At 33.7% G+C, this 17,925-nt stretch overlaps 1 protein-coding gene across 15 annotated transcripts in view; it reads right to left on the bottom strand.

Annotated features, from left to right (window-relative positions):
* pde4ca (phosphodiesterase 4C, cAMP-specific a) overlaps positions 1-17,925 on the bottom strand; it is a 91,877-nt gene that overhangs the window by 54,583 nt on the left and 19,369 nt on the right. The window contains exon 1 of one of the 15 annotated variants that reach the window (XM_087240863.1): positions 16,122-16,940. The exons of 12 other annotated variants lie outside the window; for them this stretch is intronic. In XM_087240863.1, the coding sequence (XP_087096989.1) occupies positions 16,122-16,195 (74 nt within the window). In that variant the 5' untranslated portion in view covers positions 16,196-16,940. Of the gene's footprint in view, positions 1-16,121; positions 16,941-17,925 lie in introns of those variants that run through there. 2 more of the 15 variants (XM_087240864.1, XM_087240861.1) reach the window with 2 other exon arrangements.

Below are 17,925 nucleotides of genomic sequence, written 5' to 3'. Positions count from 1 at the left end.
TATCAAGGATATTTTAATTCGATCTAATTGACAGTACAAACATTTCCTTTTTCACTCTCAGGCCATTTAAGACATAGGCAACTTTATTCTAAGCAGAACATTAAAGATGGTTTTAGCTGAAACAGGTAATTTGTGATTAAGAAAAAGCACGTAAACGGCTACTGGGACATTGAGAGTCAAAAAAACAAATAGAGGGAAAACAAAATGAATACCCCTGGCTTCTAATAATACAACAAAAGCTCTTGCAAAGTAAAATCATCAGTCTGTGTTTCAATCGTTTGCTTTATAAGTATGGGCAGGAGCCGTGGGCATTTATTTTGCTTTGCCTATTTATGTTTTTTTTTTTATCTCTCAACATGCTGGAAGCTATTGACTTACATTTATAAACATTTAGGATATTCTTTAATGTTCTCCTAAAGAAACAAATTTGCCTACATTTAATATAATAGCAATAAATAGCAGTGAACAAACAGCCAATTTTTTTGGGGTGAGCTGTCTCTTTAAAAGAGCACAATTATGGAAATTACCTTTGACATCAAATGAATTCATTTAATTAAAAAATACTGTGGAATTGTCAACATTTTTTTTTATTTAATAAAGTGATAATATAATTTTTGTATGTAAAGGTATATTTGCACAGACTGTAAAACAAATAATTTCATAATGTTCACTGCATTCTCCGCACAGAAAACGGCTAAAGACTGAGCTCATCTGCTAGTTTAACAGCGGTATCCATGGATTGGCGGAAGATTGTGTGCCAGGACTGAGGCTCAGAGGATGCATGAATCTCCATCCAGACGTCACAGCAGGAATGAAGCATCACTGTGCTGACGTCACAGGCTTGTGATGCTTGGCTAACAGAGCGTCTGGCTGGCAGCTGAAAGCGTGGACATTACATTCCTGATCTAAACTTGAGCTAAGAAGCAGCGCAAAAGCATTGCATAAAAGCAAATACTGCACAAATTGGAATGTAATTAAATACAGCTCTGTAATCCAGCAGTGTGATTTTGCTTCGTAGAATTAAATCTTTAAACAAAAAATAGATAAAAATCAGCTGGTCTTGCAATAAAAACAACTAAATGCATTGCATTTCCGCGTTTGTACTGCAACTTTCATTTGAAATTACAATGAAAGAAAGATGTAAATACAGTAGACCTTCATTCATGTTCTATGTGATGTACTAAAATAGCACCACTGCATCCCCTGCTGGTGAAAAATGTATTACATTAACCATTTCAATGTGGTCATGTCATGTAACAAGAGGTAATTCAAAACAGCTATCATAACAATATTTAGCAATATGTGACTGTTTCTGTATTCTCAAAAGCTACCAAAATTAAAAATGTAAATCAGGAACTATTTTGGGACCATTTTTTGTTTACATCCTTCAAAATGGTCAATAAAAATGATTTAACCAAACTCAGACCCATCAATCACGAGGTCAATCCTCTCTCTCCACCCATGTCTGTAAGAGGTTACAGTACCACACTTATTACGGTTCTGATTTATTTTTAGATTTCATGTATTATTGTCATATAGTTTTACCTTTATTTTTATTTCGGTTTTAGCTTTTAGTTATAGATTAAACAAAATAAAAATATCCTTGCTAACTAGTTTAACTGGTGAAATCGTCCTGTCACAACAGCTGAAAATATTTTGTTATTATGACCAATTTTCAGAAATGAGTTTCAAATTGTTGATTTATTTATTGGAAGAAACGTTGAGACCTTTGCTGAATTAATGATTTAGAATTAAATAAATAAAAGGTGTCAAACAGACTTTAAATTCATGGTTTTAGTTTTACTATATATAAAAAATGCTTGATTACCATTAATTGACAACAATTAGAGGATGTTACAATTTACAGACATTACAACATGTACAGACAGGGTTTCTGCATATATCATAATGTCAAATTTAAGACTTTTTAAGACCATTAAGTATTAAATTCATGACCTCTATCACAATATCAAAAACTTGCAGAAAATGCTAAATCACAAAATTAGTGGTAAAATAAAATGTATTCAAACTGAAGAGTACTAAAGACAGGTTAGATGCACCATTGAACAACAGAAAAAAACAAAAAAACAAACATCTTAAGGCCGATTTTTGCTTTCGCCTTGCGCCGCATCGGGCACCTCACTTTTATACTTGACACATTTGCCATTGAAATATTCTTTTAAATGACAGGGGGTGGTAAAAAAAAAAAACAGACAGTAAAATCAGACTAATAAACAGAGAAGTAGAAAGTTTCCAGAACTAGGTCATATCATTAATATCATTGAAGATTTTTAAACTAATTGTTTTATTATTTTTATAACCACTTAAGATATATATTTTTTTAAATCAAACTTTGATGCACCACTTTTTGTTCATATCTCAGACAGTTCTACCAATTAAAGTTAAATATTAATGGCAACAGAACTTGGGTTGCTCTACAATCTTATTTTTTTATTATAACAAGAATAAAAGCAAAAAAAATGCACTCACTAAAAATACTGACTTTTTCATTTTATTTTGCCCACTCAACAATTCACACATTACTGGCTGGCTAGTTTCTGTCCTCTGCTTATAAGCTAAAAAGGCAATAATGGTCCAACATTTCTGACCATTATCATCTATAAAGCCTAGAAATTGGGCATCAATATATTGTAAACTGATAAGTTCATATATTCCTTCCTTTCCAGTTAGCAAAGAAATAACTTGTTCCTTCATTTTAGTTTGTAACTTGTAAAATGTTTTAATTCAAAATTGTAACATCAGTGTAAAACCTATGAATGGTGGAAAACATATTCTGTAATATTAAAACTACCTAGGTCTCCACATTTGCATGGCCTATTTTTTTAAAGTTTTAACAAACTTAACCCTCAGGTTTTTTTTTTCACAAAAACTTTCCTTTTTTTCACAGCTTTTGCAATTTCTAGCCAATGGTCATCTGGTTCTCCATATTATCACCCATGGACAGATCATAAAGATTGTATGATATTCGACTCGAATTAAAAGTGGCGCAAACTGTTCATTCAAGTCTCAAAACATATTGTGAGTTCCGCCAGCCGAAATCATGACATCGCATTCCCCATGCGCAGTGAGTTCAATGACAGAAAGCTGATTGGCTATTGCATATTGGTCTCATTTGTAGTGGTAATACCACTAATTACAACTGGACTAGTGAAATAAAGAACTACAACACCACAAAAACCTAGCAACTGCCACCAACAAGAATTTAAATGAGCATTAGTTGTAGCATTACATGAACATCAGAAAAATAAGACCTGTGCAAAAATATTTAAGATGTAGAGTAGAACAGCATATATAAGATTTTTAAGGCCTAAAATTTAGATTTAATACCTTTTTATATTTAAGAATTTGAGACTTTTTAAGACCCCGCAGAAACCCTGCATGTAAAATGACCACTGCAAATAAAGTGTTATGCTTCAATGGTCAGAAAAGGTTTCTTAAACCTTTAACTTTCTGATGATTACGTCACCAGGCCATCACGATATTAGTTAGGGCTGCACAATTTATTGTTTCAGTATCGATATCACAGTGTGTGCATCCACAATAGTAACATTGCAAAGATAATTTATTGAGTACCTTTAAAAAAGGTACCACCCCATTGACAGGTCCTGTACCATTATTTCTGAGAGTGTAGGCTAACCAGTTAATCACCAAATTGGAAGTCCAGCTAAACTTTGACATGGAATGGACCACCTCTAAAGTTAGACTTCTACTTTCTTCAAAACAACCGGATATGTGAATTTGGCAATAGCATAATTTTACCAGTAGATGTCATCAGTCTATTACTTAAGAGGCAGATAAAAAATAAAAAAACAGCAGGGCATAAAACTGGTCTGCTTCTATTAGATGGCTGGTTTCTAATGGAGGAAGTGCAGACGGGTACACCGTCATCAGAGAGAGAGAGAGAGAGAGGCTGACAGATCAATGAGTGCTGAGAGTCATTGCGGAGAGCAGCCATGCTGAAAATATGGAGCAGAACAGTGACGCACAGCGACTCTGGTCACAGCATCAGTGCTGCGCCTATCGACTATTCTGAGCACTGAGCTTTTATTTTTGGGTCTGCTGGATACTGACACTGTTGTCCTGTTATTGGTTAACCTCACTTGACTCTCTCTCAAACAGTGGTTGGAAAAGACTCAACAAGGTGATACCCTCATATGTGATGGGACCTCAATTATTTGCTGAAACAGTACAATTACAGAGGCCGAAATCACCACAGCTTTGTGAGGTTAGAAAACCATAAGAAAGAAAATACATAGTGTACAGTTTAGAGTTGAGTTTATTTGATAATATACTGTTAAATAAAGGAAACATTGTTTCAGGTTATTTTTGGCAACTCTAAAAACTTTCCAGAATGTTACAGGGTAGTTATTTTTTAAAATAACAATAATATACAAATATTCCAAATGTTCCCTCACAGTTATTTTATATATATATATATATATATATATATATATATATATATATATATATATATATATATATATATATATATATATATATACATATATATATATACATATATATATATATATATATATATATATATATATATATATATACATATATATATACATATATATACATATATATATACATATATATATATATATATATATATATACATACATATATATATATATATATATATATATATATATATATATATATATACATACATATATATATACATACATATATATATACATATATATATATATATATAAATATATATATATATATATATATATATATATATATAAATATATATATACATAAATATATATATACATATATATATATATATATATATATATATATATATATATATATATATATATACATACATATGTATATATATATACATATATATATATACATATAAACATATATATATATATATATATATATATATATATATATATATATATATATATATATATATATATATATATATATATATATATATATATATATAAATATATTTATATAAATATATATAAGGGTGTAACAATAGGCGTATTCATATTGAACCGTTCAGAATGACACTTTCGGTTCGGTACGCATTACAAAGCAAACGATTCGATTCAGACTAACATTTAAAAAGATAAAAGAGTATAAGTACAAAATAAAAAGTTTTCAGTGCAACAACTCTCAACATGGCATCCCAAATGACGTGGCAGACAACATGCTGCCTTCCCGCTGTCATGTTAAACAGTACACCAACGCTTTTGAATTTGGAATATCACTTTATTAAAGCATGCACTCGTTAGCAATCTTCCTGACTTCTGTCTCAGCCTGCTTGTGCTGGCTCCGCCCCCATTGCCCCAGCAACCCTGGCCCTGACAGAACAGCCAATCTCAATAACCTGTTCACATATCACCACAGACACACACCCGCCCATCTCCAAACACTACTCTAGTCAGGCACGCGCTACACTAGCTCGCAAAATGGCTAGTAACGTTGATGTAATCCCAGACATCCCAAGTCTCCCAGAAGTTTTAGGAGTCTCCCCCAAATGCATATAGACTCCCGGATACCCGCAAATGAATGATAATCTAATCCCCAGCTCTTCAGGTACGTTCACTACGTTGGGCACAACTTACCCCCACCGCTCAGGTACTTGGCACGCACACGCCTCCACCGCTTTTTAGATACGTCGCGCACCATCACCGCCACCAAGAGAATGTTAGAAAAAATCATCTGCTATGACAGTAAGCTATTTTAGAGGTAATATTTGAGAATGGTAACTCATTTCCACTGACATCACGGAATCAGTAAGTGGAACTGGAACAGCATTCAGACAGGCAATTTCTACAGATTCGAACAAGGCAAAACAAATCACAGAGGCGATTGGTACATTTATAGCTGTGAATATGAGAAATCTAAAACGGTAGTGGAAATTTCGGGTTTTAAGAAAATTTTAAATGTAATAGAGTCCCGTTACATTTTTCCTTCATAAACCCATTTCAGTCAGATAATTCCTGTTTTCAGATCCACTAAAATGGCAGGTGACCATCAAATTAAGCAGCTGTGCTAAAGAAAAGGTGGACACTTATCTTTCTGAAAATAAAAACATACTTAAAAACTGATTGAAACTGAGTTCCATATACAAACTAAATTGTTCTTTTCTTTTTATTTGTTTAACTGCTACAATATTACATTTATTTTTTTATGAGCTGCTTTTTGGTTTTGAGTATAAAGAAGGATTTGTTTTATTGGCTGCTATGCAGAAACCCCAGAAGTGTAGCTCTATCACTGTTTAAAGTAAAAGAAAAAAAACATGATCAAACTTTTATGATGTTAGTTTTAATACATTAAAAAAATCTACATTGGAGAAATCGTCAGGCTTTTTTCTTCTTTTGCTGTATCGAAAGCATACCGAACCGTGACACCACTGTGTCGTATTGAACCGAACTGTGATTTTTGTGAACCGTTACACCCCTAATATATATTCCCTATATAATTATATAATTCCCTATATGTTCCCCTATATAATTCTGGCCAATCAATAAGCAGTTTAGGAACTATGTTCAACAACATCTGGCCAATGAGAGATGTGGATTTTGTAAGATGAGTGCATTTTGGTTCTTTTTAACTGGTTCTGACCAAACCCAGCAGTGTGGTGTGAAAACTACCCAAAGACAGCAGAAAATGCAACAATGTATCATTTATTGCCCTTGGACTGGACAAAATGAACCAAACTACAGTTGTGAAAGCACCCTAATATATATATATATATATATATATATATATATATATATATATATATATATATATATATATATATATATATATATATATATATATATATATATATAGGATTTTTTCCAGCTGTGGCGGCAGGCCTTTTATACAAAATTCCAATTACCTATGGTGTTATTTCAATGACAAATGGAGAAATGTAGTGAGAGCAGTATAACAAGTGGAGATTGCATTTATTTTATCAATCGCATTCTTTGCACCGATTTCCTCTGCTCGTGCACAAAACCTCTCAAGTAGTGCAAAAGCGCTCTCAAATAATTGCTGCTGAAGTGCAATTCAGTGCGTTTATGTAGTGAGTATGTCTCCAACATTTATTAGATTTGTTAGGAATATTTATGAATATCTCCAGTAGACCTACAGAGCGGCATTGATGCATCCTACATTAAAGTTAAACGGCAATAAACTCCAGCAAGATAAAACCATTGTATGCAGAACCATAGGCCTTTATCTATTAATAAATTAAAATTATGGACACTGTTCATCCTAACTGAAAGCTACTTCATGTTTGCTGACCTCACGCATCACACACCTGTCAGTCAGTCGGTCAGTCAGCACGTAACCTCAAAGGGTTAAACAAATAATTCACAGCACTACTACGGTTACAGAAAAGTTTTCGGGGAACATTTTTTGGGGAGCATAAAATGCTTTCAAATATCCTTATCTGTTGTTCAACAACAACAACAACAACAACAACAACAACAACAACAACAACAACAACAAAACTAAAACCGGTTTGAACAAGTAAGGTAGTAAATAGTGAGTGCATTTTAATTTTTTGGTAACTGGCACTTTAACTATTCCTTAAGTGAAATTAAAAAAAATACAAACAGACAATTCCTTTCACAAGCTGACTGGCAGTTGCTTACCGATCCTGTTGAATAATTTCGAAATGTAGACAGAAATCATTAAACTTTATATGTCATTAACTGTATCCTGTCTCTCATAGCAACGTATGTCTGATCTGTACCTGCACACACTCCAGCAAGCACCAGACGTGCGCACTCGCATAACTTAAGAGCTTAATGGAACGGTTATTTATTTACAGTCTGACAGACTAACTAACGTACAGTATAACAATCTTAATATTGAATAATTGCATAAAGATATGATATTCTTACATTTTGCATAGCTTAGACACTTCCTGATGTTAACATCATGATGTGAAACTGTTTACAAACCAAAAGAAAGTCATGTCCTACGGTTCTGTACAATTCTGAGGTAGAAAATTAATGCATGTTTGTTAATTTTATTAATCGTCCCTGAATAAATGTCATGTTTTAAAAAACTTAGGTACTTAGTTCAAGTCATTATTTGGTGCTGAGGGAATGAAACATCTCTGACGTGATTGCCAATAAAACAAATCCCGATGTTCAGTTCATGCTGCTATTGACACATGAAATTGATTTTAAATATAACACGTATAAATTTTAAATTTAGCTCAGGCAATTTCTGTATCTGAATCTTTGTGTCAGTGTGATTTCTGTGAAAGTGACGAATGTTTGTGTGCTTCAGTGCTGCACATTGACTGAAACACTGCATTATTTGAGAGGTAATTATTTATATTACCTCTCATATTATATCATACATTGGCTTTTTTTCAAGTAAAAAATAGTGGAATTATTACTGTCGTATCAGCAGGACATTCTTACCTTATCAATTTTTTGTGTGAATGTAAAGGCATTGAAATTTATATTTATTCCCACTAGCCCTTTGGGCAGCTGGAGATTTGGTTGCCCACCTGTTAAAAGCAAAGCCCCAGGACGTCAGACTACCGGCTTTTGCAAGCCCTGCACAAGATCATGCACAAATAGCTATTAATTTTACATGCTCACACAGCAGCAAGGCTCAACTAGTCAACACTAAAACAGATATATCTTTAACAGTCACTGATATTGCTAGAATAAATAATTCATTACACAATTTAAAATTGAATATATTATTATTTTCTGCTTTTGCTCCATCAAAGAGCATTCAACCTAAACCAAAGCAGTGGCTTTTAGCATCTATGAGCATCCCTCAATGAATCAGTATTTTGAACAAATTGATTGTATCAAATTAAATGATTTAGTGGCTCACTAATCTTTGCTGTATAGGCAAAAGTTTTTAGGGAAAAGTGAAATTATTATTATTTTCAAAGCAGGTCCCAGTGTGAATTAATCTGAAAATGTTACCCAGACCTTTTCATGCAAACAAGCAATCAGCATATTTTGTGCACTGTAAAAATTCAGGGTTCCATGCAATTTAGAGCTGTGAACCTACACTGGTCTCACGGTTCAGTTCGGTTACGATATTCATGCCATCGATTCAGTTCAATTCGATATCACGGTGCATCAGTTTTGTATTTTCTTCGTAGCAGCAATTCCTGTATTAAAATGTATGAATATATTTATATTTAAATTTGTAATACAATTTTGTAATTTAATACAAAAAGTATTTATATACTGTTATATATATATATATATATATATATATATATATATATATATATATATAAACTGTACCTTTAAACAACACAAGCATTTATAGAAATTAATATAAACAAATATAAATATCCAGCTCGCTCTCTGATCCTTGTCTAGTTCTCTTACACCCCTTTGATTGGACACCCCCTTAACAAAAATGGTCGCGATTGGCTCTTGCACGCTGCGCTCTCCACAGATGAGTGATGAGTGATAAGTGGCAGGCGGCAGCAGCGATCACAGCTGATCCATGATAAACACGGTGAAGAAAACTTTGAAGGCATGCGCTCGTGTCTGTATTCAAAAGTTTTGTTGTAAAACAGCCGAGAGGAGAAGAAAAGTCACGCCAGCAGGTCAAAATGGGCCACAGTGTGTGTGAGAGAAAGAGAGAAAGAAAGAAATGGAGTACTTTCATTCTCTCAATTGCAGTGAAATAAGAGCTTCTGCTGTGTGTCAGTGAAAGACTGATCCACCAAACACACACGCAGTCAAATTGTGCACAGTTTATGGGTTTTAAGTCGTTGGAGCGTTTTAATTACTGGCAAACGCCTCCCATATGAGATAAATGACGTCAGTACATAATAACCGGTTATGATTATTACTGAACCGATACCAAATTGTGAGCTTCTGCATCGCGGTGCACCGAAGAAACAATTAATTTTGACACCCCTAATGCAATTCCTTCATGTTGTCTCAACACAAATTTTAATTTTAATTTCTCAACATAAAAAAGTTAACTTATTGGGCCCTATCATACACCTGGCGCAATGTGGCGCAAGGCGCGGCGCAATACTTGTTTGTTAGTTTTAGCTTGGCGCAAGAGTGGTTTTGAGGCGTTGCGCCATGCTCTTTAAATAGCAAATGCATTTGCGCTCATATGTGCACCCATAGGCTTTCTGGTCTAAAAAGGAAGGCGTTCTGAGACGCTCTGCTGTTGCGTTGCTATTTTGAGAAACTATAATAGATTTTTCATTAGACCAAAACAAACCCGGTCCAAACTCCAGCGCAGAGTTGCGCCTCGCTTACACACTGCTTAATAGCCTACACACAAGATGTAGAGCAATACGCAAATATCTTAATATGAAAAAATTTAAATATCAAGGATAAGCCTATATATAGGATATAATAAGAATATATATAGGATATAAATATAAAGGATTAAAATATTACAAAACTTATTCTTTTCTAGCCTACATAAATATGAGAAACCACTGCTTTTATGCCTTCATCTTGGGAGGCTTTTTCAGTTCATTCATAACAATTTGCTTTCGTATAATGTTATTATTATTAGCAGTATTATTTATTATATCCATATTTATATTTGTTTTATTAAAAACAAGCTTAGATTTGCCCACCAGCAGGTTTTAATCCATATGGGGCACAGCATGTGTTTTAGGATATAACTCAGGTTTTTGAACTCACTTCGTTATTATTGTTCATTTATTCGTTTGCTAGAAATTAGAACTGAATTTAGAAATAGTTTTGAAACAAATATTTGCGCTTAACAAACGAAATTAATTATTTATAGACTAATTGATGTCTGTGCGTAAAGGTTTCCCTATCCAAGAGCGAAAGTAGATCGATTCTCTCTCATTCTTGCGCGGTAGATGCTCTGTTTAACCGTTTTCTGTAAAAAAAAAAAAAAAAAAAAAACTGTTAACTGTTTGCTTGTGAAATGCTCAGTTTTTCCCCTTCCACTTACTTTGTAAATAGCAAATGCACTTATGGTGCGACGCAGCTGGCTCTTAAAGGTAATGGGAGATGGGACTCTGATTGGTTTATTCTCAAAACACACCTATAACTCATTAAGAAAATAAACTCAACCCTTTTAGACCATACGCCACAGTGTAGGGTTGTAACAATATACCGGTATGACGGTTTACCACGATTTGAACGTGCACGATTATCATACCATGAACAATTGCATATCAACGGTTTTAACCCTTAAAGACCGAGACAGCCGCCCGCAGCTAAAAATAAGTATTGCTCTTAAATGTTTAATAACTTTTTATCCGCTGATCTGATTCATACAATTCAAAGATTGGCATAAAGAAGAGAATCTCAGCTTTCCAGTGCTGTATCACATAACATTCGCGGACTTTCAGAGGCTCCGGAATCAGTGCGGTTACGTCATCAACATTTGACAACGCTGATTTGACAAAGAAACGCTCGTCACTGTGTCTCCGGACAAATCAGACATGATACATTGATGCATTGTCCCTCCTCCATGCCCAGATTGGTTCAAACTCGCTATATCACAACCAATAAGCATAGGTTTCGCTTTTGTTTGTGGGCCAAGCTTTTTGAACAACACGGAATGAGAGATAGGCATACATTTATGCGCGGCTAAATAAAACGCAAAAAAAAAAAGTTTTGCATGAAATAATTCTCATACTAAGTACTTTTGCATGCACAGCAGCACAGAAACATGACAAAACAGTGACACAGCAAAGACGAACTGCTGCTCTTGCTGTTTTCAAAAGACACAAATGAAGATGCAGCTGTTTGTCTGCATTGCAGACAACCATATCCAAATCCATATCGATAGACAACCATATCCATGCTGGCACATAAAACCTAAGGATGTTCCATATTGAATCTAGTTTCGTTATGTAACTATTTATAGTATAGTAAATATTTATAACTATTTTTACTGAGGATTTGCACCATGTTTATTTGGACTTTATTTGGACTTTGACACATTATTTATTATTTTCTTAATTTTATTTGTTCATTGTAAGTGGTGTTGTTTATAGTAACTAAAAATATATTATTTGGAAAAAGTCAAATTTGCTTCACTGTTCTATTATTTTGTAACATTTGTAACATACCGTATACCGCGAAACCGTCAAACCATGGTATTGTTTTAGACGATTATCATACCGTGAAAAATTCATACCGTTACAACCCTACCACAGAGCAATGCGGATTTTCCTGTCCTTAAATGAGCAAATATGGATTCTGACACGCCCTGAAAGCGTTTGCGCCCTGCGCTTTTCGTTTTGCGCATGGACCGTCAAAATAGAGCCCATTAATTTTTACAAATTAAGGGATTGAAAATAAATTATAATAATTTTAACTATTTTTGAATTGAAAATAAAACTAATTTATTCCAAAAAAGCTTTAAGAATTGTGCTTTTTCAACAAAGTAGTTTGACCAAACAGCAAAAGTCATTTTCTTTCAGTGTGAAACGATGATATTATACAAATTATTAAAAATATGCACAAATTAAGAAATTTTTCAATGACTATAAACAACAACAAAAAAATCAGTAAGATTCTTTCAACATATTTTACACGTCACCTATCATTGTGGTAGAAAATGAAGAAACTATGAGGTAACTCTCCAGTTGTCTGTTTTGATGCTGATGTTCTACTGCAGTGTTTTCTGTGCTTTAAATGGCTATTGTGGCGAGATCCATCTAGGAAACAAGTCAGAGCTTTGTGTCAGTCACGTGGAGAGTAAGAGTGTTGTCTCTGAGTGAAAAGCCTCTTGTAAACAGGGTAACACTGTGATATGCTGTGCGGAGTTGTGACAGGTTCTTTAGAGAGCCATACATAGATTGAAGCGTTGCAGTGTTTTAAAGAGCCTCAAATTAATCTACTTTCACATTACAGATAAAGTTAATGAATATATTGGTCAGATGACTCACTGTCTATAACTATGGATGTACAATATCTCATTGGTATTGAACAATACATTTGGCTTTTTTAATGGCAGAGGATAAAATATTTATGATAAATTACAGTTAAACGATCATTTGATTTCTAGTTGGCCTAAATATTACAAAACAATAATCTAAAAAAATGTATCTTTTTTCATAACACCCAATTTTTCTTGTATTTTATATCACGGGTCTGTTGAATGCTTGATCCTTATTGTCAGATAAACATTCAAGGTATGCAGTAATTTTCCAGGCAGATTTAACCACATTACATTAAAATGTAATGTAAAATGTAAAATAATTATTAATACAATAAAGTCAATACATTATTAAGAAGAATTATTGTTAATAAAAGTTACAAATGTACTATTTTGTGCCTGAATGCTTCAATCTTAATCAATATTAAACACATGCAAAGGATATGCAATGACTTTTATTTATCTGTTTATCTCCGTTTTAGTTTAACTCTGGAGTTACAACACAAATCTCATGCATTCTCAACTGTGATGTTGATCAACTATAATCCAAAGCAACAAACATCGCATATCCTGCGATGCGACTATAGCGTATGCACACATTGCGATATCAGTGCTGAAACGGTATATTGTTCACAGTTCCATTACATTAAATGATTTCAGTTCTTTCACAGCCTACAACTATCAAAAATCAAATTAAACAAAAGGCTACGGATGAGATACGCAAGGATCCAGTACTACACACAGGAGCTGTACAATTCTATTGAATTGTAAGAACAAAACAGTGCGGAGTGACTGAATCAGCACCTCTCATGTGCATTATCTCATTAATAATTTAATGGCAATTATTTTGTGATTATTTTTCAATTATATTTGTGAATGTTTATTTTAGAAAAGATTCTTTTTTTTAAAGGCTCTAGCTCAACAAATGGTATTCATTTTGTTTAAAATACAGGTAAAAATATTAAATATATTTTAAAATCTAATTTCAATGTCACATGATTCTTTAGAAATTATTTTAATATACTTTAGTTTTTAGCTTAGTAACTAATAAAATATAATAAATTAAGAATACAATATAATTTAGCGCTCAAGAAAAATTTCATATTAGCAAACAGTTGTCAAAAACAATAATATTGCTTTGATATATTTGTGGAAACCATGATGCACTGATGAACAAAGTTCGATTGAACAATTTATTTCACTTTTAGTCAGTTTATTCTAGCATTGCTATAAAGTATTTTTTTCCAAAAGATAAAGGAGAAAATATCTTACAGACCAAAACTTTTAAACTCACTTCATGTACATGTTTTTTCAGCTTCATATAATGCAAGTTGATAGCTACCTATCAGCCATTATATGTTTTAAAATAGGCATGTGAACTATCCATATCACAACCATATAACTTAATTCATATGTTTATTTTCAATACAGTTTAGGGAAACTGTCAAATATCTCCATCACCAAAATACATGATGTAAAACAGGATTCATAGTACAAGTGCGGAATTCTCTCCTAATGTCTATTGGGTAATGCCATACATGCTGGATAGTAGTCACAGACGAACATCCACAGTCATCGATTCTCTACCTCCGCAGGCCTCAGGCTGTCCACAGATACAACAGCTACACAACACATCACATAACAGCCTGCACTGCTGCTCTTGGCCTGCTTTAACACAACATGTATAACAGAGTCTTCAGAGGGACAGGGAAGACAAAGAAACTCTCCGCTAGAACATGCACTCATCATATTACGGCTGTCAGATATACAGACACGGAGCAAACAAGTAGAAAAGTCACAAGTAGAAAAATGAGATTCACAATGCAGGACAAATGATGTGGTGCGACACAGACAACTTTAACAAAACTTATTTTGTACTGAAATCCTCTAAAAAGTACCACTTGCAAAACAAAACGGTAGCTTGCTTCAAGATTTTCTTACACCAAAATGTGTCAATTCACACAGTAAGCAAATCTCACTAAAGTGCTCATCAACACAGCTTAAATAACCATCGTTATGTTAAATATCAATATTTAATTAATGAATTAGTAAACTTCAAAAACATACTTTATGAAATGTAACCACTGGCTTGCCTCAAAACTGTCTTACACAGAAAAGATCTGAGTAAATATAGCACAACATATACGCACAGAAAGCAAATCTCTTGAAACTGACATTCACAACTTGGGACAATGACATGGTGCAACATGGACACTCAAAATTCCACTAAGGTTATTGTTTCATCAAAACAGAGGCATTAAAAAGATGTTTAAAGTGAAGAGAGCGCAGTTTGCTTCAACTCTTTCTTAAACATGAAATCCTCCTGCATGGAGAACTAGACAAAAAGCACGGAGAGCAATTCATTCTGCAATTCTCATTCTTTGGTATTTCAAAATACACACTATACACTAAATACACTCTTCCACAAAAAGCACTCATCCACAGCAATGACATTCACAACTTGGGAAATTGACTTTGTGTGAACACAAAGTTTGGTTTTGTGCAAAAACCTGTCAGTTTCTAGAGAAAAATCAATATATAGTCAATGAAATTTGATACTGAAGAGATGTTTAAGAGGAGATGAGACCACTTTTTGACTTCAATACTTTTTTTTTAGATGAAAAAACGGTCAAGACAAAGCACAACATACTCACACACAAAGCAAATCCTGTTTTACAAAATGCTCTCATCTACAATGCAGAAATGACATTCCCAGCATGGGTCATTGATGTGATGCAACGGACACTTTAAAAAAACCTGTCAAAGTGACACTAAGGTCATTACGTGATCAATAAAAATGTTACAACTGAAGCGCAGAGTGATGTTTTAAAACAGATCACTAGTTTGCGTCAGCCCTTTCTTAAACACAACATCCTGTTAGGACAGTGAAGTACAAAAACAACATTTCTGCACAGGGAGAACATCTCATTCTGTAGATTTACTAAAACATCTATCAACAGAGCTATGATAATCTTAAAACAAAGATGTTGTATTCACTTTTACAAAGCTCTTATAGTGCCAAAAACCTGTCAGAATATCACCAAGGTCAAAATATAGTCCATATAAACTAAGGCTTTAAAGAAATGGTTTAAGACACGGGAGCACTAGTTTCCTCTAGGAATTTGTTACACACACACACAAAACTTTTTGGCCAGAAAAATGATTTACACACACATCGAAATGACTACTGCCGCAGTGACTTTAACAAACTCCATCAGTTTTTTGCAAATACATACCCAATACACGAGTGTCTCCTTGTTGAATAGTTCATCTGCATCGCCTTCCTGGGAAAACGAAGATCTTTGCTCATTGTGTGAGAGGTTTATGTCAGCTTTTGAAAACTTTAGTTAAAACACGTAGAGTGTTTCCAATTTTAAAGGCACATTAAAGGATTGATACAATTAAAAACAACACTTTAAAAAGACTTCACGTCTCGATCTCATGTCCACTTGGCCTCCATCCGCTCAGATACATTATGTTGTGACTGTCTTGAAGCCACTTGATGAACAAAACTGTTACTGATTTTGCAGATTTAGTTTCGCACCAAAACTTTACATGAGCTTCAATATATCACCAACAAAAAGGTCCACCGTAGCCCCATACAAGTCCTGGATGAAAGTCTTAAAGAAATCACAACTCTGCTAGTTTTGCCTCACTTCACTAAATCGTGGAAAGTAGAAACGAGCCAGAAAAACAATTCATGTTCCTCAGAGGTTACTTCATGATATTTCACTAGTTTCTTGAAATTCTGTTCGGAAACCTCCAAAAAGGAGTTGAGAGGCTTTTAATCCCATCAGATGCTCCACAGAGAGTGGCGTCCCATCCAGCCTCCTGGTGCCATTCTCTGAATCCAAAGCCCTGAAACTAAGATCTGGCCTGAAACAACCAGCCTTTGATAGAGAGAGAGAGAGAGAGAGAGAGAGAGAGAGGAACTCTGAAGCTCTGTTGCATGTGTCTATAAGGTATTTCAGGGGTTGCTTGCGGTGGATGTCCTGAAATGAGGCTTCACATCTGTGACTTGTTGCTTTACCGTTTTCAAGTGTGCTGACAGTAATAACCTGATGCGTCCTACACGTCACTGGCCTGTTTCCAAATGCAACACTAACTGGACTCTGCCTGCAGCCAAATAATGACACTCTGTGTCTCTAAATCCAATACGCTGAGGAAGGTTGAATGTACACAAAGCAGCTTATACTGGATCCTAAGCTCAACTTTTTATACCTGGGCTAATAAATGTTTGCCTATATTTTTTTGTATTTAGTAAACTATTTTTATTGTTATTGCTGTGTTCAGAATTGACAGTGACAGGAAAAAAAATGGTTTCTAGCTAATGCTGTGCAGAATATAAAATGCCGAAGATGTAGTTTTACATGAACTGAAAAAAGTGAACAGCATGCTGAATGTATTCTGTATAAATAGAGTGAGATAAAAACAAAACAAAAAAATCTAGCAAACCAACAAGTATGTACATATGACAATGATGTCAATTGAGGCTAAACACAAGGAAAATATACCCAGCTCTACCCTCTAGTGGACACAAAATAGATTTTTTTTAACAGGAATGGTTCATTAAAGCCTCAGAATTTAACATTTTTACTGTCAATTTTCTCTTACATTACTCTTTAAAAATTAACTACCCATGTAGGTACATCTGTCTGTCTATTTAATTTCATTTCATTTTATTAGTGATTTATTTATTGGTTTTCTTGATCCGATTGTCCTTATACATGTTGGCATAAAAATATAAATGTAAACTTTACACTTTACTACTAATATAGTTAAAATCTCCATCAGCATTAATCAATAAATTGTAATCTAATTTCACTGTTAAAAATAATTGTAAACTAATTTTTAACATAATTATATAATATAATATAACATAATATAATATAAACCACTTTATTAGGTACACCTGTCTAACAAATTTCTGATCAACTAATCACATGGCAGCAAATCATTTAGGCATGTAGACATGGTCAAGACAATCTGCTGCAGTTCAAACCCAGCATCAGAAATGGGATTAAAAGTGACTTTGAACGT

Source organism: Danio rerio, chromosome 2 (genome assembly GCF_052040795.2).
Source record: "Danio rerio strain M-AB ecotype USA chromosome 2, GRCz13ab, whole genome shotgun sequence".
NCBI classification, from domain to species: domain Eukaryota; kingdom Metazoa; phylum Chordata; class Actinopteri; order Cypriniformes; family Danionidae; genus Danio; species Danio rerio.
This window is presented reverse-complemented; position numbering and strand designations above follow the sequence as displayed.